This window comes from Trachinotus anak, unplaced genomic scaffold (genome assembly GCF_046630095.1).
Source record: "Trachinotus anak isolate AG129_WGS33_773 ecotype Australia unplaced genomic scaffold, CSIRO_AGI_Tana_v1 ptg000025l, whole genome shotgun sequence".
Lineage (NCBI taxonomy): Eukaryota > Metazoa > Chordata > Actinopteri > Carangiformes > Carangidae > Trachinotus > Trachinotus anak.
Window position 1 is genome coordinate 13,984,557 of NW_027273876.1, and position 21,918 is coordinate 14,006,474.

A 21,918-nucleotide genomic window follows, 5' to 3' on the forward strand; every position below is an offset into this window, starting at 1 on the left:
TACGGACAAATGCTACTTTAAATCAATATTTGCTCACAAGCAGATCTGTGTTAAAGCAAAACGACGGGACGAGCTCTTGATTCACAAAGTATCCACTCACGCACTAGTTTCCAAACATACACCACCATCATCCCCACAGTGCAGATTTCTTTGAGACATTTTGTCCTGTCACAGCAACATAAGGAATAACATTCTTATAATAACATTACATTTATCCTGGAGATAAACACCATAATGGAAAGCAGCCATTATCAGTGTTATTAGTTACAGCTGTGCTTTTCCTGTTACCATGACATCACCATGTCTGCTGTGACAAAAGCCTGTTCAACAGGAACTACAACAACCCAGCTTCTACATCAGGATCACCACATGTCCACTCACAGTCAAGCGTAGAAAAAAAAAAGCAGAAAGCATGAAATTCTGCCAATGATTTTTAACAACACTGTTTCCCCAGATTTGCTAACATGAAATACTGTTATATAAAACATAAAACTGAAGTATATTGAAGTAGATTTTGTGTGGCATTTATAGGGTACGAATGTCCACACTGGAGCAGGTTTTCTACTTGAAAAGGACCAGTGTATTTTCAGTGGATTTAGTGGTGGTGAGATTGCAGGTTGCAACCAACTGAATACCCCCGCCCCCTTTTCCAAGAGTGTAGGAGATCCCACCAGATCCTACACCCTGGTCCTTTAAAGTGAATGCTGTCATTTCATTTTTCTTTGTAGGAATGTAGATTTTCCAGCTCTCTGACACATCTGGGAAACAGGATTAGTCAATTTAAACTGCTTCACTGAATAAAAGCCTTGACAGACACATGACTGACAACTACTGCACTGGTTCACATGACCCTGTGCTATAGCATCAAGGCATGTTGCCTTTCACACACAGCTGCAAACAGCAGGGTTCGCCAGCTCCTCCAGCTGCTCCAACACAAACACACTCACACAGTCTCTCTCACACACACACACACACACACACACACATGCACACAGTTTCTGTGCTGTACTACTACCAGCATTCACACCTCCACGTAGGCAAATTAACAAAGCTCATATCTTCTGTCTGGAATATCAACAGACAGAGTAATTACGGTGAATCAGCATGTTTGTATTGATGGAAGTGTGTATTTAGTTTTGGGAAGTTAATTAAATATTTTCAATATTAGTTTGACGCCACAAATTATAGCAAAATCGACAACTCACTCACACACTAAACCGGAAACTCATAAACTAAGGTTTCACAAAGGCAGTACATGGTGTAGGGCTATGGTATTGGACATTAGTAGATTTTCCTCTTATTAGAAATATAGGATTCTATTAACAAATCCAATGAAAAGACTGATACCAACTTCAGTCACAGAACTTTAACATTAAACACCATTAAAAACACATGCAAGAAAGTTATCACTGGGACTTATTGACATATTACTTCCTTATGATAAACATGGAGGACACACAGGTGGGTGGCCAAACTCTAGATGTGCTCTGCTTTGTGGACTGCAGCACTTGATCATTTCCCAGCCTGTGGTCATACACATGCATTTGAAAGGCAATGAACCACAGGTGGATACAAATGTAAGTGCCTGCTGCTGATTTACCTCCTCATGTTCCCCCAAATGAACCACAGTGTGAGTGTGTCTCCAGGTAATATTCTAACATGATGAGACATTGCACAGAACAGCTGGACACTGCCAAAAACACCTGGATTCCAAACAGTGTTAAACTCAGGGGGTATGGACTGAGAATATAGGTCTACTACTGCATAGAAACAATAACAGACTAGACTATCTTTATTATTATGGTGTACAAGTTAATGGAGTATGAGACACGAGCATGGGGGATACAGACCTTGACTTTTACTTGCACTATTATAGCCTCCAAAATAAAGTTCACTTGGCCCTGCCATGATCAGGTTTCTCCTTAACATATGAAACAACAGTACAGTGAAACATGTTGAAATTCACCACAGTGTGTTTGGGAGTCGGCCTATTGACAAACATGTTGCACTAACTCAGGAGTCTCTTCTGGATCATACTAGAGTTGAGCTCTCAAGTTTCAACCTCAAACACATTCTCTGCAGAGGGAGAAGCAGACACACTTGACAGACCAGGTTTCGCCGGCTGCTGAGTCAGTGAGCAACACAAGCGCCAGACAGAGGAGCTTACACAAAGGTTGCACAACTAGGCTCAGTAAAAGCTGTGTTCATGCCCCACAGCTTTTAAACATATTCCTTCACAGTGTATTTGTCCTGCAGCAGCCTGGCAACATGTAATACACTGTTGTGTTCTTATGGTAAACATTTACATCTTGCATGGTGTTTTTTAATTTCAAAAGAAGAAACTGAATCAGTGCAACTTTGCAATTCACAATATCATTGTATGAACATATATGTAGGTACTATTATATTTATGTTTATATTTACACTACCATTCAAAAGTTTGGGGTCACCCAGACAATTTTGTGTTTTCCATGAAAACTCACACTTTTATTTATCAAATGAGTTGCAAAATGAATAGAAAATATAGTCAAGACATTGACAAGGTTAGAAATAATGATTTTTATTTGAAATAATAATTTTCTCCTTCAAACTTTGCTTTCGTCAAAGAATGCTCCATTTGCAGCAATTACAGCATTGCAGACCTTTGGCATTCTAGCTGTTAATTTGTTGAGGTAATGTGGAGAAATTTCACCCCACGCTTCCAGAAGCCCCTCCCACAAGTTGGATTGGCTTGATGGGCACGTCTTGCGTACTATACGGTCAAGCTGCTCCCACAACAGCTCAATGGGGTTGAGATCTGGTGAAAGCGCTGGCCACTCCATTACAGATAGAATACCAGCTACCTGCCTCTTCCCTAAATAGTTCTTGCATAATTTGGAGATGTGCTTTGGGTCATTGTCCTGTTGTAGGAGGAAATTGGCTCCAATCAAGCGCTGTCCACAGGGTATGGCATGGTGTTGCAAAATGGAGTGATAGCCTTCCTTATTCAAAATCCCTTTTACCTTGTACAAATCTCCCACTTTACCAGCACCAAAGCAACCCCAGACCATCACATCACCTCCACCATGCTTGACAGATGGCATCGGGCACTTTTCCAGCATCTTTTCAGTTGTTCTGCGTCTCACAAATGTTCTTCTGTGTGATCCAAACACCTCAAACTTCAATTCGCCTGTCCATAACACTTTTTTCCAATCTTCCTTTGTCCAATGTCTGTGTTCTTTCGCCCATATTAATCTTTTCCTTTTATTGGCCAGTCTCAGATATGACTTTTTCTTTGCCACTCTGCCCTGAAGGCCAGCATCCCGGAGTCGCCTCTTCACTGTAGACGTTGACACTGGCGTTTTGCGGGTACTATTTAATGAAGCTGCCAGTTGAGGACCTGTGAGGCGTCTATTTCTCAAACTAGAGACTCTAATGTACTTGTCTTCTTGCTCAGTTGTGCAGCGGGGCCTCCCACTTCTCTTTCTACTCTGGTTAGAGCCTGTTTGTGCTGTTCTCTGAAGGGAGTAGTACACACTGTTGTAGGAAATCTTCAGTTTCTTGGCAATTTCTAAGAACAAGAATAGACTGTCGAGTTTCACATGAAAGTTCTCTTTTTCTGGCCATTTTGAGAGTTTAATCGAACCCACAAATGTGATGCTCCAGATTCTCAACTAGCTCAAAGGAAGGTCAGTTTTATAGCTTCTCTAACCAGCAAAACTGTTTTCAGCTGTGCTAACATAATTGCACAAGGGTTTTCACGGGTTTTCTAATCATCCATTAGCCTTCCAACGCAATTAGCAAACACAATGTACCATTAGAACACTGGAGTGACGGTTGCTGGCAATGGGCCTCTATACACCTATGTAGATATTGCATTAAAAACCAGACGTTTGCAGCTAGAATAGTCATCTACCACAATAACAATGTATAGAGTGTATTTCTGATTAGTTTAATGTTATCTTCATTGAAAAAACAGTGCTTTTATTTCAAAAATAAGGACATTTCTAAGTGACCCCAAACTTTTGAACGGTAGTGTATATAATAGTTATATGATCACATGACCGTTCATATTCATGACTCAACACAAACACACACACCCCTCTGTGTCTGTTGAGGAGGAAGCATGGGAAGGACGATGTCAAATTCAAATCTGCTATAAAACAGAACAGTATTTGAACAAAAATATGAATTTATTTTTATACTGTATGTATCTTTGCAGCTGTATTGTACCTTGCATTGTGCATAATCCTGGTTGCAGCAGATTTGTACTGTTGTGTTAGTGTCCACAGGTTGAGCGGCTGCTCCACGACACTGCCGTTTTCAATCAGAGGAAGGCCTACTTTGGAATAACAGCCTTCATGTGCACTCCTCTTCAACCTACAACAAAAGAACAATAGAGCATAATAACATAATGGTATCTAAATAAATCACTTGTAATCAAGGCTGCTAAGTGGTTAAAGGGTTTGGAATTACTTAGGTAGGTGTAGGGATTTAGAGTGTAGTTGAATCAGAACAGAAGTAACTGATACTCATTTGATAGGTTGGGTGGCAAGTCTGTTTGTGTTTGGTAAGTTGGAAACTTGTTATGGCTCTCCATACACAAAAATTCTACCTGTGCGCTCACCATCCTAGGTTTTTCCTTAGACATCAGACTTTCGTGTTCTACAATTAGTTTTCAATTTTGCATGATCTTGGAAAGTGAAAAGAAATCAGCACCAGGACGGACAGGGGTAAGCAGTGAATTTAAATGTCAACCATTACTTGTCAAATTAGTTTTCGAATACACAAACAAACACGAAAATTTCATGCACACGGTCTTGATTATTTGAGAAATGTCTCCAGTTTCTGCATCACCTCAAACATGTAGAAAGAAGTATGTATTTGAACATTGGTCTAGAGAAAAAGTTCTGTTTTTTCAAGGTAGAAGCACAGAGCCACACCTGAATACCTGAGGTCCAGGTGTGTCACAAGGGAGGCACTGGGGCAGGTTATATCCTGGTATGTCAGTACAGCCCATGTCATTACTGTATGGGATACCTAAGTAGTAGTCAAAGCCTGTCCAGGAGACAAAGAAAATACAATGTAAACATAATACATCCAGTACTGCATATTGTTAATTATTAACCCCCTATATCCCACAGGCTTTTTGATCAGATTTCCAGTTACGGCAAACATGTGCGCCTTGACGTGATGCTCACTCATGATATATCAAGTATTTTGTTACACTGAAACTGAATAAAAAGTTATCAGAATACATAAGCTGCAGTAACAAATACAGAATTCACCACAGCTGCATGACAGCAGCCATAACAGTGATAGATCCGACTCCAGTCATAAGGTACAGTTCAATTTGAAAGGATGGGGATATCAGTCTGGAACTGAGTCTTTGCAAAACAGCATCTGAGGAAATTATTTTCACTCGGAAGGCACAGTGCACATGCCCTGGGCTTCACACAACCCTGCACGATCACAGCGTTGTCACATGAGAGAGCTGCAGGGAGTTGATTATTTTGCCCTGTTTTGTCTGTTCCCTGCAGTGAGACCGATGGACTCAATGTGGCTGGAAAAGTCTGGAAAGACCGACTGACACCACAGCCCTGAACTGGAAAGATACTGTGACAATTAAGTATGTGCAAGTGTGTGTTAGCTCTTATCTCAGTTTTAATGTATCATGTACATCCTTCAGCTGATTAATGTAATCAAATGCTTGACCGTATTTGAATCAGCAATTTTTCTTTTACTGATTATTTCTTATTTAAATTTGACCTTCCTCCCAAAGGATAGTGAGGCAACAGAAGCAGCAGGCCACTGTTAAATTGATTTTGTTTGTTTTTTTTAATTCTCCATTCCTGAACAGGGACGAAATGTTCATACCCGAAACCAATCTCTATCTTTACGCTTTTGCTTGAAAAGAGGCAGGAATTTTTTCTTTCCTTCTGCAGTGTTTGAACAAAGTTTAACCAAAATTCACAAACCTCTTTGCGAAAATTCCTTCCTGATCTGTGGCTGTAATGTTCAGTTGGGTCCAGACAGACTCAAGCTCCCACTTACCTCTGCTAGTTGGACCATATGGTCCGTTGTGGCCCAAATGCCATTTCCCGATCATGGCGGTGTAATATCCCGCCTCCTGTAGTAGCTGGGGCAATGTAACTTCAGAGACAGGCAGACCTGCCACAGAGCCTACTGCAAAGTTGTGCGTCACCCCATTTCTTAGGCCGTAGCGGCCTGTCAGGATGGCAGCACGGGATGGGGAGCAGGTTGAGGCTGGGGAATGGAAGTCTGTTAATCTAGAAAAAAGAGCAATACTTTTACTTTTGTGGAGAAATGACACTCTACCTTGTTGACAGGAGGATACAGTACATAAAATATCTTGTTATTCATACGTAATCCTTTCTTACACAGAACACACTATTTGACATGGAATTTAGTGGTATGTAAAGCATCAGGTGTGATATTTAACAAATTCTCTACTTTAGTCCTTGCTCTGCCATCAGGTTGAGGTAAGGTGTGTTGTTTGTCTTCTCTCCTGGCTGGTTAGCATCCAGGTCACCCCAGCCTATATCATCAGCCAGTATGATGATAAAATTGGGCCTCTGATTGCCATTCTCAACCCTGGCTCCATGTTGAGACATCATGTGGAACAGCAGTCCACACAGCAGCATCCCGGTCAGAAGAAACGGGGTGAAAGCCATTTTGGATCGAAACCTGGCAAGTATCACATAGGATGCATTTAGGTCACGCTGTACAAACACACTGTGACTGTATCCAATACATACAAGATGCAATGCGAAAGTCATCAAAATTAAATGAAGTTATGACAGTGAGTAAGGGAAACCCTGTCAACTAAAACAAACTAACTGTGAAACGTGTCCGATTGATTTCTCAGCTCACTATCAGTATTTACAGGCATCAAAGGAAGGGATCAATTTTAGGGTATTTGAGGGTAAAGGTTGTTTGCAACTCTAACCAAATTATGTCACACAATGTTGAACAGCAATAGCTATTTATCTCACCAACCAGCTCTAACTGTAATGCTGTTTATACATAAGGACAATGATGAGGTAAATGTTGTATTTTTGGACCAGCAGTGCAAATTGTTTACCTTTCTGTACACTTGTATGTGTATGCACACATGCCATACTTTTTTAAGTCTATGAAGACACAATCTCTTTTATTAAAAAATATATTATTCGGAGCGTGAGCTGCAGCTAACACCAGATACTGACAGTATTAATAATTAGTACGATCAACCTCCAGAAAGGGGAGTCTGTTATTTTGTTACACAGTTTGAGGCCAGAATAATCTCCTTAGTGCTAAACGACACCAGAGCCTGAAGTGAACATTGGAGGTTTCTGTGGGAGAAATGCACAACACAATGCAGAGTTTTTCCACCAAGCAGCCCCAGACAGAATAAAGTGACCACACAACTCAAAATGCATGTTACGGAAATCATGTAGAATCCTTTCAGTAGTAAGTCAAATTACTTAAATACCTTATAAACGAGAGACGTGGTTTCAGATTCCCAACCAACTCATCAAGTCTAAATATTGATCAAACTCAACAGCATTCACAGCTGAAGAGAACACATAAAAGTTAATAATTTATCAGGAGTTTATGCAAATTGATGGTCCCATTAGATGTGACAGGGGCGAGTGTCATTTCACCAGACTGTGTTGGCATATCGAGGTGCTGGGAGATGGTGGAGTTTGTTGAATTGGTGAACAGTGTCCTGATAAAAATGTCTCTGCATCACAGCAGAACTATGGGCGACCATCCCAGCATGCACTCACATCATCTCGGGTCTACATGGAGTCCAAGGAGAAGAAACTACAGAACATATCTGGGATTACTGGGAAAAGGGAAAAGACAAAGCAAAACACACAGTGCAATAACTGACCGGAGGAGCAGCCTTTCATTAACACAAATGACACAAATTCTGAATGTGGAGAAACTGCAACATTTTGATAAATGTTTAGACAATTAATAATAATAATAATAATTATTATTATAATTATTACTATTTATTATTCGGCTTGAATATACAAACTCCCTCTCTCCGACACCCACACACACATGAACCCAGACTCCCCCCACAGTTAAAGGGGCTTGTGAGGAATATGCAGACGGATATAGGGGGAGGACTGGCTGTAACCAGATCCCACTTACTCCTCTTCCCCCCTTTGTGTGTGTGTGTGTGTATGTTAGGAGGAGGGAGAGGGGGGGTCATGAAAGCCAGCTTGTATCGGGCAGTACTAACGACACGGACGGGAACACATGCGCAAGAGTGGAGCGAAGAAAGGATCCGTCTGAAGCTAGCTTCACACAGGTGAGCCCCGCTACTAACATGCCAATTATTTCATTATCAGTGAGTGTAATTGTTGTAGTTAAAGTCCTGTTTCGGCAAGACCTGCATCCAACACGCCTTTCACTGAACATGGGGCTAAAACGGGCGGACAGAGTACTCACGAGGCGTTTGTGAGCGGCTACCGAAGCGGCAAAATGAACCATGTGAGCCGCCGTCGGCCCGGTGGCGTTGCGTCAGCCGTGAGGACGGACCGTATGGCTCCGGAGAAATATCACCGCTCCCTCCCATCCCTCTTAATGAGAAAAAAAAACATCACGTCCATTTTAAAACTTAACATCCTGCTTAAATTTAACTGACTGCTACCCGGTTACGTTAAAAAAAAAACAAAAACATGGGTTTATGGGTTTACCCTGTACTGTGATAATACTTGGTCTCAATGCAACCTCTTTAAATCGTTTTTATTTATTTATTTATTTATTTATTTATTTATTGTGGCTACTCCAACAATAAACAGGTTAAAAAAAAAACAATTAGAAACACCTGAAAGAAACTGACTGTAAAGCCAATTCAAACAAGAACTAATTTCAACAGCCAGGAGCAGCAACTCCAGAGTAAATATTTACTCCATATAATTTATTGTTCATCCAGTATCTCTCTCTGTATATATACATATACATATATATATATATGGCTGAAATAAGGGATTTAAAGGATGCTTAGTATACAAGTACAGCTGGTATGAAAACCATCATCTATTGTGAAATTTTACAAAACTGGGAGAAATGGTACACAATATGTTTCTAAGTCTGGAGTCAAACAAAATACACTGTAGGTAATGAAAACAAACCTCGGTGAGTTGAGCCACTTGGGCGGTTATACATCAAATCAATCAGCTATTCAGGTGTAGAAATGATGGTTCATTGCCCCAAACAGTGTTGCACATGGGAAAGAGGTAAAAAAAAAAACCCAATGTGATTTAAAGTTATGTGTGTGTGTGTGTGTGTGTGTGTAGGTGTATGTGTAATGTATATATTATGTAAAACATGTAGAAGCGATTCATTCTTAACTTTGGTACGACTTCAATGTATCAGACTATGACAGATCAGTAAAAACACCACGTTATGTTTCAGTAAGCATCGGTTATGCAGAAGAAAAAGTGTAAGCGCAAACTGCACAGTTTGTGTTATCTGGTTAACTAGATTACTGAAAAGACTCTAAAGCAAAAGAGCTGACAGAGATAAACTGTTAATAAAACAATTGCTGTAATTAATGAGCAGGTCCTACCTTGTGCAGAGGGGCTGAACTTTGGCTGCTTTTTCCTCCTAACTATCTTTGGTTACATTACTGACAGTGTTTGTACATTAAACAGCAGCCTGGTAATGATGCTCAGGACCGCTGCATTTAAAAGGCTAGCTGCCAAGAAAAGAGGGATATTAGAGGGGAAGTAAGATCAAATCAGCACAATATCTGCCGCCCATCTACCGGAGGAGCCGGTAGTTATCAAGACAGTATTTTTCTTTAACTGAAGACTAGGAGCACGTTTACCACGTCTAACCTGCATTGTCCGTGATGAGAAGAGGAGCAGCTTAAAACCTTAAGGCACCGAGTGAACTGGTAAACTTGAAGCTGACTTGTGGGCTGCAGACTGCACAGGTCAGAGCCGCTGACTGTGTATTAGCTTAGTTTGACTTGAGCTGAGGTTAATAACTCGATATTTCTTCTTAAAAGTTACTAATGTAGCTGAGCTCGCACCACTGCAGCCTCTTTAAGATTATACATGTGTTCACATGTGTCTTTAAAATACATGTTCTGTTTATGTAAGTGAAACATAAATATTGTTTTGATTTGAAGCTACTCACTGGGAGACCTCATGTGAGCTAATCCACATGCAGAGCACGTTCTCACTTTGTGATGGGCCTCTACAATAACACACTGCATGACTTAATAGATTCACAGCTACTGGACTTTTTGCCCGTATATTTTGTGTTTTGTTTTTTTTTCTCAAGCCGGTCAACTAGTGTTTCACTTTTTTAAACTCATGACCACTTTTCCAGTCTACAAAACTACCATTTTCTTTTCTTTTTTTTTTTGCAGTCATGGCACTGTGTGGAGCCAGGAGACCGCGTTTCCTGGGGCCGAATGTGTACCCAGAGGCCCCTGATGGAGGCTGGGGATGGGTGGTGGCTGTGGCCTTCTTCTTGGTGGAGGTTTTTACTTATGGCACCATCAAGAGCTTTGGCATCTTCCTCCAGGACCTGATGGAGGAATTTGGAGAGACCAACAGTCGAGTCTCCTGGATTGTTTCCATCTGCGTGTTTGTCATGACCTTCAATGGTGAGTCCAGCTGATAAGTGGGAGCAACCCTGCAAAAAGTAGTTGTGAGAATTTCTGTACCATTATCTACTCTAAACAGCAGTTTGTTCACCATTGGTCCTCAGCGCCTCTCTCCTCCGTGATGACTAACCGCTTTGGGTTCCAACTTGTCGTCATGATTGGAGGATTGCTTATTTCCGCGGGCACCATTGCCACCAGCTTTACCAGCTCCATCAATCAAATGTACATCACCTATGGATTAGTTGCAGGTATTGAATTGCTTTCTTTTTTGAAGATCACATGCACGTGCAATTATTCATCGAATTCGTTTTTTCCAGCTTGTCTTGCTGAATTAGATCTTAAGAACTCGCATCTTTTCCACTGCGCAGGTCTGGGCTACTGTCTGACCTTCCTGCCCACTGTGACCATCCTTTCCCAATACTTCACACATCGACGGTCTCTGGTCACAGCTGTGGCATCCACAGGAGAATCCCTGTCCATGTTTGCTCTGGCACCAGGTGAGTGCAAGAGTTTCTGTATGCACACATTTGGAGAAGAAAAGTGTGAGGTTAGGGTGCAGGAAAACTGCATTTTGATGGGCGTTTTTCAGGTGAAGGATGAGGAGTAAGTTTTGAGCTTGATCTTAAAGGATAAATCTGGTAATTTTGTCATGTCCATTGTTTTCTTTAATGTCCATTTCCATAGCAGCCTATATACAAGTCAGATCTCATAGTTCACTTCATAGTTAATGTCCCATATGCAGTTTTATTGATGAAAACTCACTGAATATCTCCTCTTGACTCTAAGCCTTTTCTGCACTGAGGAATCATATTGGATGGCGACATACAATGGCAGTGATAGGAGCTTTGCAAAGCACCATCATCGTCTGTGGTGCTCTGCTTCGACCAATCATTATAAAACCCAGAGCATCCCACGAGACAGAGACTGACACATCACCCCCAAAAGAACTGGATGTCCTCAGTGCACAGGAGAATGGAGAGGATATAAATCCAAAGGACTCTATGACGAACAAGACCTCACATGCACTAAATACCTCGTGCAGTCTGGACAATGAGCTAACCAGAGGCGCGGTGAGCACTGGAGACTCTGGTGTCCAGTCTCTAAAGGACACAGATGACAGCAACCCAGAGGAGAGGACTTTACTGTACAAAGAAGCAAGTTCAGAGACGGAGCAGAAATGTGTAGAAAGCAGTAAGGCATGGATTAAAGAGCCTGGAACTGAGGAGAAGAAGAAGAACAAAGACACAGAGAAACAAGGAGGGAAAGATGAGGGCAATAAATTGGGTGATGAAAGGGCGAAGAATTCAAAACTTCTGGATTTCTCCATCCTCAGAGAGTGCAGCTTCATTTTCTACTCTCTGTTCGGGCTGTTTGCCACACTCGGCTTCTTTGCCCCTCAACTCTACATCATCGAGCTGAGTGTGAGTCGAGGCGTGGAGCGGGACCGTGCCACCTACATGCTGTCCACCATGGCCGTGGCTGAAATCTTAGGCCGATTCTCCATTGGATGGATTCTGACACGTAAGCAGTTCAGGAAGAGGAAGCTGCTTGTTCTGCTGGCATGTGTAATCACAGTGACTGCGGATCTGGTGGGATTTACTTTGGTCACGGAGTTCTATGGCCTGGCTGTGTGCTGCGTTTTGTATGGCTTCTTCTTAGGGACGATAGCATGCACCCACATCCCCATGCTGGCTGAGGATGATGTGGTGGGCATAGATAAGATGTCCTCGGCTGCTGGTGTCTACGTTTTCATACATAGCTTTGCTGGGCTGGCTGGACCCCCACTTGGAGGTAAGCGTTATGTTTTAATCAAAAGTTTACTAGAAATTTATTGAGTTACAGTGAGCATACTGCACAATCTAAGCTGAAAGACAGAAAGTCATGCAGACAATGACTTTTAAGTGATACTCCATCATTTCAGTATTGCATTTCTGTAAAGTTCGAGAGACAAGATTCAAACAGAACGGTTGAAATTGGTGCAGCAGAGCACAAGATGCCTTGATTTGTAGTCCTATGACTACTGGCTATGGGCTAAACTCTGAATCCACTGGAGCCACTCCTTGCCAAATAAATGTCTATATCTTGCAAATTCCGATCCTCGAGTTTGCAATGCAGGCTTTTGGTGTTGTCTCCAAGTTATTTTCTCATACTTTAAAGAGCTCCCTAAAGAGTCTGAGACAACAGCTGTTGAGTATTATCCACTCATGACAAATAACCTAAACTTGATTTATAACATCGTTTGAGTACCTTTTAATTCTCCTCTATCCCCAGGCGTGCTGGTAGATGTGACCCAGAACTACGGATCAGCCTTCTACTCCTGTGCAGTTGGCATGGCTCTGAGTGCCCTGTTCCTCGGTATGGTAAAACCTGCTAAGAAAGGATTACTCTGCAGAAAGAGAAATTCAAAACCACCTGAGGACATTCATGAAAGGAAAGAGGACTCAGAAGAACAGAGTGGAGAGCGTAAACTAGAGGAAACTGACAGTCATAATGCATGCTCTGAAGCAGAAGTCAACTTGAACCACAACCATGCGGGAGCCACAACAGACGTCCAGGAGGTTATACGTTTCGCTTGAGCTGATAACATAGGATAAGAGTAATAAAAGGGTCAAGCCATACAGGGGTTAAAAGGCTCCCGAAGGGCTACTGCTGCCAGAGTGCTGAAGTGACACGAAAACAACGAAGAAGACCAAAGTGTTTAACATACGCCTCTGTAGATCTGGTGTCTGAGAGCAATCTTGAGAACCTTCCGATCACAATATGTATGTAGAACTCATGCCTTACGTTCCCAATGTACCAAACAATGTTTTTTTTACCAGTCAGAACTGTTGAAATTAAAATGAGTGACTAACTTTTGATATCATCTTATTTTAACAAACAGTTGGAAGAAACATTGCTGGAAGATATGGACCTGTTCAGAATGCACCATGAGTGACACAGTGTCTCAGTGGAGGTGCCTTTAGATATCCCAGAGAGAAGATGCACTGATTTAACACTGATGAACTAATTACCTACTGGTGATCAATACTGTAATGATAGCCAGAAAAACTGTGAACCAAATGTAGCTGCAAGAACAATAAATTGCACAGATTCTGTAACAACTGTTATAGAAAATGCAGAAAGCTCAGGAGTTTGTGATTAAAACTTTATTTTTGATCAAACTGTCACCAAGCTGACAATGCACTGTCAATGCGATATGAGACGTCAGACTCAAACTATTTTTGTAGTGAAAAAATGTTCAATCACAATAAAGAAACAAAGTGATTTGAACCTGTGAATTATGTGTAGTAGTTTCTTTTTGTAAACTCTTACCTTACCTTTTACCTCAACTGTTCAAAATGCTTTTCACTGCAAAATACAATGAAGATCTGACACACTACAATCATTTTTATAGTCGCTATTCCAAATATTCAAATACATAAACCTCAGAACTCAAAAACTCAAAGAGAAAGCTGGACGACAAAGTTACTTATTTGGAACAAATGTGTACAAGAGTGGATGAGAAGTGTCCCAACCCAGTTCATCCCATGCTGATAGAATAAACAAGATATTAGACTGAACCCATTTTTTCATTCAGTGTGGAACCACAGGTGCTTGCTAACATTTTTTAATCAATCCAACTCAATATATACTTGATGGTGTCAATATGAGGAGTCTCTGCTTACTGTACATTACTTTGGGTAATTACTTTACCTGTGAGGCAAAATGTAAGGAGTGTGCCCTGTGGCCCCTCTGAATGGTATGTGTGAAAAGTTTAGAGCTAAGTGCATTTTAACGTCCCATTCTTCTCTGTTATCTCCAGATCTTATCCAGGTCTACAGGAAAATACTACAGTTTATCTTTTTTTTCCAGTATGTCCAGGCACCTGCGGAGCCAAAGTTTGGATGCATGAAAGGCTTCAGTGGGTTTGGGAAAGTAGAGTGCAGACTGATGAGCACAGGCCTCCTCTGGTCTGGATGTTTGTCTCTGATCGTCCTCCATCCAGTGCAGTAAGGCCTGATAAACATATAAACATTCATTCGTTCAATTCACTCAAAAAAACCAAGTGCATCAGATTGTCTATGCATTTAGTAAACAGATCTTTTGGTAAGCCTGGATCACAAGGTACGGAGAAATGTCTTTAAATTTCTCTAGTTTATAAAGACTTTGTTTGTTATATCTGCATCTGCGACTGATCACATGAAATGCTTCCAGTTTGAGTAGACTGTACTTACATTATTGCATTAGACTGGAGTTTGACTTCTATCTTGTGATTTAGAAAAACCACAAGCTTCTTTGTAAACAAGATAACATGTTGCAACAAACTGCTTCTGGGTATTGAAATTGCCTTAATAACATCCATCCATCCATCCATCATCTATACCGCTTATCCATACAGGGTCACGAGGGGCTTGAGCCAATCCCAGACAAGACATTGGGCAAGGCAGGGTACACCCAAGACACCTAACATGCATGTCTTTGGGAGGAAGCATAACTGTGGGAGGAGGCCGGATTACCAGAGGGAGCCCACATAGACATGGGGAGAACATACAAACTCCACACTGAAAGATCCCAGACCTGGTCCAAGAACCTTCTTGCTGTGAGGCAACAGCACTAACCACTGCACCACCAGAGTGAAGTATGGAACTGAAATATGTACACAATCAGGGTGACAAATTAATCTGTCATTGCGAAAGAGTCAGATTTAGGGAGAAATATCTGCAAGCTGAGCAAACTCAGGTTAAAATTCAGCCTGCGTTAAAGACTTCCTGTGAACTCAGGCATGTCAGGCAGCCAAGAACATTCTCAGTGTAGAGCATAGATGTTGCTATCAAGTGGGTTGTGAAAATCAGGATTACTTTGGCATGTGATGCTTAGACTAAAGTCTTTGATCCAGTACCAAGTAAACAACCAAATGAACTTGTACTGTTCTTGTATAGAGTAAATCACAACTGTGTGCGCTTTACTTTTGAGTCTGCCCTGCAGAGTCTACTTTGTATTACAGAGTGAGATTAAACATGATCTCCTGTTGAATTTATGCCAGTTAATGTTATGATGGTATCGTCTTCACTAGGACATAATTATGCTGTTTTCATTATGAGACCTGAGCAAAACTATACTGCAAGATAATATGAACTGTAAAGTGACTTATATAAAACTAAAGAACATGGTATTATCACATCATCTTTGTTATATTGCATCGTTTTCTATTAAAAATGTTTTTTTTTTACCTTGTATCTTTCACCTATTTTGAAGCCAACTGAAACCTGTAGCTTGCGGAGGCAGATGGGACAGAAATCCAGAGGCCTACGATCGGACTCCTCTAGATGGTTGGAGCCCTGCATGACACAGTTCAACCACTGGCAATGCCTTATTCCAAACATATGCCCAATCTCATGCGTCATTGTCTGCAAAGAAATATTTCCCATTAAGGTTTTCTCATAACAACACAATAAAAGCAAGCAGAAAAGTGAAGTGTTTTAATCAGCAGTACTGGTAAAAGCAGGGGGTTGGATGACCTTTGGCAAGACCAGACAAAAGTGAGTGAGTGGAAGAGCATGTTTGCTAGAAACCTTGCATGATCGAAGCAGCAGAGTGCTAGAGATGGGGGGAGTGTAATATCCATCAAACACAGAGTAGTCCCCCTGCTTCGGCTGAAGCCGTTTCTTCAGCCTCCCTGCATAATTTCTGCTGTAGAAGTTGTCATCATACCTGGCAAAGCTGAAAACACCCATTCCTGTGCATAGTTCAGACATAATTATCAGGATATAAGCAGCAAACGCGCTCCTGGATTGTATGTATTTCACTTTAGCACCATCTAGTGGTACTATGACCGCATTACAAAATAAGAGACAGTACTGATGATCATGAATATATGTCAGGTTCAAATATCCCTCAACTCTCTCTTCTTTGATATTGTGTGTCTGTCTTGGACGCATCAGGGTATTTTAACAGCTGATTCACAGTATGTTGAAATACAGTGGAGGGGTTCTTACTTAAGGCTTTGTGGTAAAATCTTACCCATGCTGAGCGATGCCTGTCCAAAGACAAAGTTCCAGGAGTCTTTGGGGTACAGGTCGATCATTGTAACACCAACAATGCAAAAGGCATCTTTTGGTTTCCTGTTACCCAGAAATCGTAGCAGGTCACCTAAATTTAAAGAGAAAACCGTAATGACAAAGCAATATCACGGACAGCTGAGTTAGGGATTACTGTATTTTACCACCAGCACTTGTAGATTTCTACATGGGACACAGTTAAAGAAAAAAGGGAGAAGTAACAAACAAGATAACATACCAGTGAGGATCTGAAGGTTGTGTGAGTTACTGTTAACTCGGAAAGAACATCCCGTTTCAGACACAGTAACTGCTGGCAGCAACTTGACAGAAAGTCCATAGAAGAAGGCCTGGCAATACTGTCTAAGTGACTCTACATACTGGTCTGTCTGGACCCCCACCTCCCCAAAGGAACCTACAAGAAACATAGCATTGAATTAAGGACAAGCAACCATGTGACTTGCTGCACATACAGTCCTAAAACACTGTATTTGCCTCACCCATCTAAACAGCCCACAATATAATTTGAATGTAATTATTTCCATGTGTTGGTCATTGAGATCATGTCTATGGTCAAGGGTTGCGTATTATTACTGGCACTGAGAAACAGTAAATATACTCATGCTTACATTCCCTTTTCTATGTTCAGTGCTAATGGCCATCTATTTTCATCATCTCTTTTCACAAACCCAGCAACACACTCCACTGGACTGAGGAAAACAGAGATAGTACCACCATTAGACACAAACATACTTACCTATGGTTTGAATATAAATAGTGTTGTGACTTGCATTGGGAGTCTTCCGGTAAGGGTCTCTGTAGAAGCTCTGAAAGTCTTGAGGCTCCTCAGGGTGAGCGGGGATCCAGTCTGAGTCAGAGTGCACGGTGATGGGTTGGAAAAGGGAACCCGGCTCCCCGGCGTGAAATCCACCCTCCAGAAGACGCCTTTCTTCTTTTGTGTACTTACTGTAAAGTTTAGCCAAGTCCTGTTGATCAGAGACCAAAGCTGTTTGTAGTGTCTTTGCAGAGTGCTGGATCACCTTCATCTGCAGCAGAGATATACCCCATTAATATTGTTATAGATGAAGTCAAGGTGAAATTTGCAACATGGTTTTGCTATCCCATATTGTTGTTTTACACTGCAGTTCGAGTACCTGGCCCATAGAGCCGTCTGTTGATGCTTATTATAAAGTGTATTTAAAAGAGCTGTAAAAATTGTAATTTGAATCTGAAAACTAAATGTCTTGGTTTTGTCTAAGCCCAATAATGTATACATTTGAACAAAAATGTACGAATAGCTTCTAAAACTATTCTCTCCAAACTATCAAAATAGCAGAAGTAGTTGCGACAAACTGATTTATTATATAGTATTATATTGCTAAATCTACGAGGAAATATTAATACTGATCCAAAGTGCAACAGTGAATTCACACACATAATATGAATACATGGCACCCCTTTCTGATAAGGCACCACTTATACTTTATAAGCCATAATTGATGGCGTCATCTGTGATTAATTAATCGTTTATTAATGTTTTTTAGTTCAGTTATAAGCCATTCATGAGAGGAACTCTTGGGTTGCCAGGGTGTGACTATATATCTTTTTAACTTACTCTTTAATTCGTTAAGGAGACCACTCTTATAGACTTACCGTTTAGAAAAGTCTTAATGGTGGAAGGGTTTTTTTTTTTCTCACAATTTTGCAACCCAAATATCGGTCTAACTAATGACTTACAACTGTTACATAAGTATGAGTATATGATTTCCGAACCATTAAAATGAACCCGGAGGATCATGCATGTGTACAGACAGTGTGACAGTACGGTCTGGTACGGTATGTGGATAAATGGTTAAAACTTGCCTGGGCAGACACTGAAGATGTTGTTTACATATAGCTTAATGCTAATGCTACATGAAATTACTAACATCCGGTTGCCTTCCGTTTCACAGTGGACGAGACTGCCATCGACACCATGTCAAAGCCTCTCTTTTAAGACAAAGTAATTAGCTTATTCGTGGTGGGAAAAGGATAAAAATAAGAGCATAACATGGTCAAGCGAGGGCAAGCGGTTCACCGTTTTGTTGACACCGGAAGCCGTTTCCGCTTTGACGTCATGTCAACAGAGAGGCGGAGCTCTTCACTTCAGGCAACACTGGCGAACAGCAAAGACAAGCCCGCTGCTATGGCACACCAAACCACATCGGAGTATCGGTAAACTTACTTCGGACAGCGACAAAAATTCTCAGCTCTACTTAAATAGTGTCTTGTGTCTGACTGCTATCAAGTACAGGCAACAGTTAACCACAATTAACGGCGAGTTGACGGAATACGAAAGCGGAAGAACTTTCCGTTAGCATACTGCAGCAGTAGTTAGCTAAAGTAGCCGACATAACGTCGCACGGTAGCAGCTAGCAGGCTAGCCTGCTGTCTTTGCTGTCATGCCCGGAGTTTCTCGAGATTTCACTGCGTAAACGAGAATGCCTAGCAATTAGCAGGTTAGCTTTCAGACGTCCAGGAGCAGTTTGTAGTACCAGCTAGGCGTAGGCAGGGCGGACTGGACTCCGAACAGTAACAGGGCTGAACTAACCCTCAGCTGAGGTTTGTGCTTAAGCCGGCTGAAGATAGCTCTCTCTCACACACGTCCTGGATTTCCTGATGAGATGAGAGGGAGCTTGCCATACTGAGTTTCTGCGAAATGGTCGTAGAGCTGTAACCCAGCCAAAGATTTAAAATAAGACATCTCGACCCGGCCCCAAAGGAGTGTCAACCTTTCTCTTTTGCCAAAAAAGACCCCATCCGTCAAGACTGCAGAAATGCTGACTGACAACAGGTAACACGAAAACCATTTTCACACATCTTGGTCAGTTCTACAGTTCCATCATTCCATAAAATTACATTTCACCATTGTATCGCTTAATTGTAATGGATCACCGTTGCTAGATCATATGGCGACAATAGGCTTCTCAGTTCAGTATAACAGTGCAGTATCAATATATCCATATGTTGTATATTCAAGCTCTACATAGACTGCAGTTATGTTAATCAGTATGTTGTAATGGGAGTCCCACATGTCTGATCATATAACTGCCTGAGTGTGTGTTGCTATTTTTGGATCCTCTTCATGTTCTTTTTTTGTTAGTCTGTTGGTCTCTTTCCGCCCAATCTCTCTCCCCTCCCCACATCGTTTATGCCACACTATCTCTTTACAGTCCACTGTGCTTAACAGTATCCCTCCTTCCATTTTTCTTTTGCACAGGAAGCGACATCGTAGTTGTGACAGTGAGGAGGACCAACAGCTGAGTCCTCAGGCCAAGAGGTCAGGAGGGGGTCCCAGCCTGCTTGTGTCAGATTTGGACTCAGAGGTGAGACTGAATTGATCTTTAGACCATCACGCATGCATAGATTTACCCAGATTTGACCTGACTCTGTAACGAAAGTCATCTTTTGGAAGAGGATAAATCTTTCTGTATTCTCTCTCTTTGAGCGTATAATGTAGAGTCCATTGATATTTGTGGATAGAACAAGCAACCTGACATCATGCATATAAATATGTGACTCTGCAATTCATATGCAATGCACCACTGTCAGAAAAAGCTCTGAACATTTTATTTAAAGCTTCTGCATCCATCCATGAGGCTGCTATTCAGACCCCATCTCTGTTCCCTGTTTGCAGTCTTCCAGCAGTGACAGTAGTAATGGGATCAGTAGTCCAGAGAGAGCAATATTGGTCACTACCAGGCCATGCATACACAGCCAGAACAACTGCATCAGCCAGGACTCCCTCAGCCCAAAGCCTGAAGACTCTGCCAGCACCTTGCAGCATGGTTTCCATGGCAACAGCAGCAGTGTCTCCTACGACTACATCAACAGAGTCCTGAGGGAGGCGCACTTCAGTAGTCTGCAGACCAGAGGGCGTCCAGGCTCGACATGACTGTCACCTTTGACCCCCTCTCCTGACCTTTTGTCCCTCGCCCATCGGTGCAGACACTACTGGCACGGTGGCTCCTCCTTGAAAGCCTCAAGCGACACACTCGGGTCAGGGGGAAGGGGATGATGTGTGGGGAGGTTTACAGATTTTGGGCACAAATGCTCATCCCCACCTCGCCATGTACCATTTGTCAAGACCATAAGCACATCCGCCTTTCCATGGCCCAGCCACTGTGGTTTTCTGTGCAGTATTGATGTGTATGTGTGTTAGTGTGTGTGTGCACGCACCCTGTGCACTTTATAAAGAGGTATCATTCTCTTTACATGCGTGCATTGATGTGTGGACATTCTCATTGGTGCTAATCACAAGAAAAGTGTGATGATGATGATCCAAAGTGCTTGCAAGACTAAATAAAGCTAAGCACTTTACTCAATAACTCCTCATTCTGTTTACTCTCGACTGGGGAAGTCAGTCGGACATTTGTATCTGTGAAGTGGGAGTTGTCGTTATCCCATTCACAAAGTAAGTTGATGAAGGCCAACAGATTCACTCCCAAGGAGCATTATTAAAACAATCAATTTAAAAAACATTTTAGGCCTTATGTGTTTTCTCTAACCAAAGGAATAAAGTTAGAGCAACCTGTATTTTGCAGTTACTTTCTCTATTTAAATGACTCTAGAATATTTAGGTGTGGCAGGTCAGTAGGTTCAAGGTAATGGAACAGAGATTCTTCATGAGCCTCACCACCAAAATGCAACCTCAGATTGGACCCTGGCTAATTATAGAGCTGAGAGCAGGCACTGGAGTCTGCGGCTGTGGCAGCAGTATGCTCAGCACAGTGCTTCTAACAAAACAGGCTCTCAAAAAAAAGGCTCTCTAAAATAATTAAGAACCAGGTGTTTACTTCTTTAACATTTAACACATCATGTGTATGAGTGTGTCATATGCCTGTCAGCCATACTTGTTTATGGATGGTTTAATATGACCAGTACACTGTGTTGCAAATAAAATAAGAGGCGTGATAGTGATTCATATTTTATGTAATGTTCCAAATCATTTGACATTGAAATAAAGTGTTTCTGAAAGTGAAGTCTGCAACATGTCACTGAGACAATTTAGAGATTTGTTAAATTCAGCACATCATAAATGAGCCTTTATGTTGTTGTTAGTGCTGTAACAAAAATACAGCATGTTTTATTGTTGTTCAGCACGTGCGAGTGCATGGCTGGCATTCACTGAAACAAAACACAGGAGTGTTCGGTGTAGGTACCAGCAGGTTGGATTACCATATCAGCATGTAGTTTGTACCACAGTACAGTACGTGAGTGAAA

The 21,918-nt window shown here is 41.6% G+C and overlaps 4 protein-coding genes across 12 annotated transcripts in view; 2 read left to right on the plus strand and 2 right to left on the minus strand.

Annotated features, from left to right (window-relative positions):
- The window catches only part of arsg (arylsulfatase G), a 14,307-nt gene extending 4,634 nt beyond the window's left edge, over nt 1-9,673 (minus strand). Inside the window, exons 1-5 of one of the 4 annotated variants that reach the window (XM_071463303.1) lie at nt 9,572-9,673; nt 6,454-6,687; nt 6,034-6,269; nt 4,923-5,037; nt 4,213-4,359 (exon numbers count right to left, since the gene is read on the minus strand). In XM_071463303.1, the coding sequence (XP_071319404.1) occupies nt 4,213-4,359; nt 4,923-5,037; nt 6,034-6,269; nt 6,454-6,674 (719 nt within the window). In that variant the 5' untranslated portion in view covers nt 6,675-6,687; nt 9,572-9,673. Of the gene's footprint in view, nt 1-4,212; nt 4,360-4,922; nt 5,038-6,033; nt 6,270-6,453; nt 6,688-7,474; nt 7,638-7,772; nt 7,794-8,448; nt 8,580-9,571 lie in introns of those variants that run through there. The other 3 variants (XM_071463302.1, XM_071463300.1, XM_071463301.1) reach the window with 3 other exon arrangements.
- LOC139609055 (monocarboxylate transporter 7-like) lies at nt 8,040-13,899 on the plus strand. Of its 5 annotated transcripts, XR_011685146.1 has the most exons (7): nt 8,077-8,308; nt 10,382-10,621; nt 10,726-10,869; nt 10,990-11,118; nt 11,408-12,412; nt 12,893-13,383; nt 13,503-13,899. XR_011685146.1 is itself a non-coding variant. In XM_071463298.1 (6 exons), the coding sequence occupies exons 2-6, from the start codon at nt 10,384-10,386 to the stop codon at nt 13,195-13,197; spliced, it is 1,551 nt and encodes a 516-aa protein (XP_071319399.1). In that variant the 5' UTR covers nt 8,040-8,308; nt 10,382-10,383; the 3' UTR covers nt 13,198-13,899. The 5 variants fall into 5 exon arrangements, 4 of the variants coding, with proteins under 4 accessions (XP_071319399.1, XP_071319400.1, XP_071319397.1 ...); XM_071463298.1 differs by having other exon boundaries at nt 8,040-8,308; nt 11,408-12,142; nt 12,893-13,899; XM_071463299.1 differs by having other exon boundaries at nt 8,053-8,308; nt 10,701-10,869; nt 12,893-13,899.
- LOC139609062 (archaemetzincin-2) lies at nt 13,750-18,794 on the minus strand. 2 transcript variants are annotated; one of them, XM_071463310.1, is made up of 7 exons: nt 18,520-18,794; nt 17,414-17,702; nt 16,898-17,071; nt 16,622-16,750; nt 16,174-16,337; nt 15,832-16,008; nt 13,750-14,617 (listed from the first exon to the last, which is right to left on the minus strand). In XM_071463310.1, exons 2-7 carry the CDS (start codon nt 17,700-17,702, stop codon nt 14,450-14,452), a joined length of 1,101 nt encoding a protein of 366 aa, XP_071319411.1. In that variant the 5' UTR covers nt 18,520-18,794; the 3' UTR covers nt 13,750-14,449. The 2 variants fall into 2 exon arrangements, with proteins under 2 accessions (XP_071319411.1, XP_071319412.1); XM_071463311.1 differs by lacking the exon at nt 18,520-18,794 and adding an exon at nt 18,310-18,381.
- A 3-nt stretch (nt 18,795-18,797) lies between these two features.
- Nucleotides 18,798-21,677, plus strand: LOC139609064 (protein VCF1). Its single transcript, XM_071463314.1, has 3 exons — nt 18,798-19,489; nt 19,916-20,021; nt 20,333-21,677. Exons 1-3 carry the CDS (start codon nt 19,473-19,475, stop codon nt 20,588-20,590), a joined length of 381 nt encoding a protein of 126 aa, XP_071319415.1. The 5' UTR covers nt 18,798-19,472; the 3' UTR covers nt 20,591-21,677.
- The last annotated feature ends 241 nt before the right edge of the window (nt 21,678-21,918 follow it).

Excerpts from the sequence above, each read along its gene's own strand:
- LOC139609055 (XM_071463296.1), top strand. The coding sequence starts at position 10,384 with ATGGCACTGTGTGGAGCCAGGAGACCGCGTTTCCTGGGGCCGAATGTG. Across the intron at positions 10,622-10,725 it reads GTTTGTCATGACCTTCAATG|CGCCTCTCTCCTCCGTGATG; the intron begins GTGAGTCCAGCT and ends ATTGGTCCTCAG. Across the intron at positions 12,413-12,892 it reads GGCTGGACCCCCACTTGGAG|GCGTGCTGGTAGATGTGACC; the intron begins GTAAGCGTTATG and ends CTCTATCCCCAG.
- LOC139609062 (XM_071463310.1), bottom strand. The coding sequence starts at position 17,702 with ATGAAGGTGATCCAGCACTCTGCAAAGACACTACAAACAGCTTTGGTC. Across the intron at positions 17,072-17,413 it reads TATTTATATTCAAACCATAG|GTTCCTTTGGGGAGGTGGGG; the intron begins GTAAGTATGTTT and ends TGTTTCTTGTAG. Across the intron at positions 16,338-16,621 it reads ACAGGCATCGCTCAGCATGG|GAATGGGTGTTTTCAGCTTT; the intron begins GTAAGATTTTAC and ends AACTATGCACAG.
- LOC139609064 (XM_071463314.1), top strand. Across the intron at positions 20,022-20,332 it reads TGTCAGATTTGGACTCAGAG|TCTTCCAGCAGTGACAGTAG; the intron begins GTGAGACTGAAT and ends CCCTGTTTGCAG.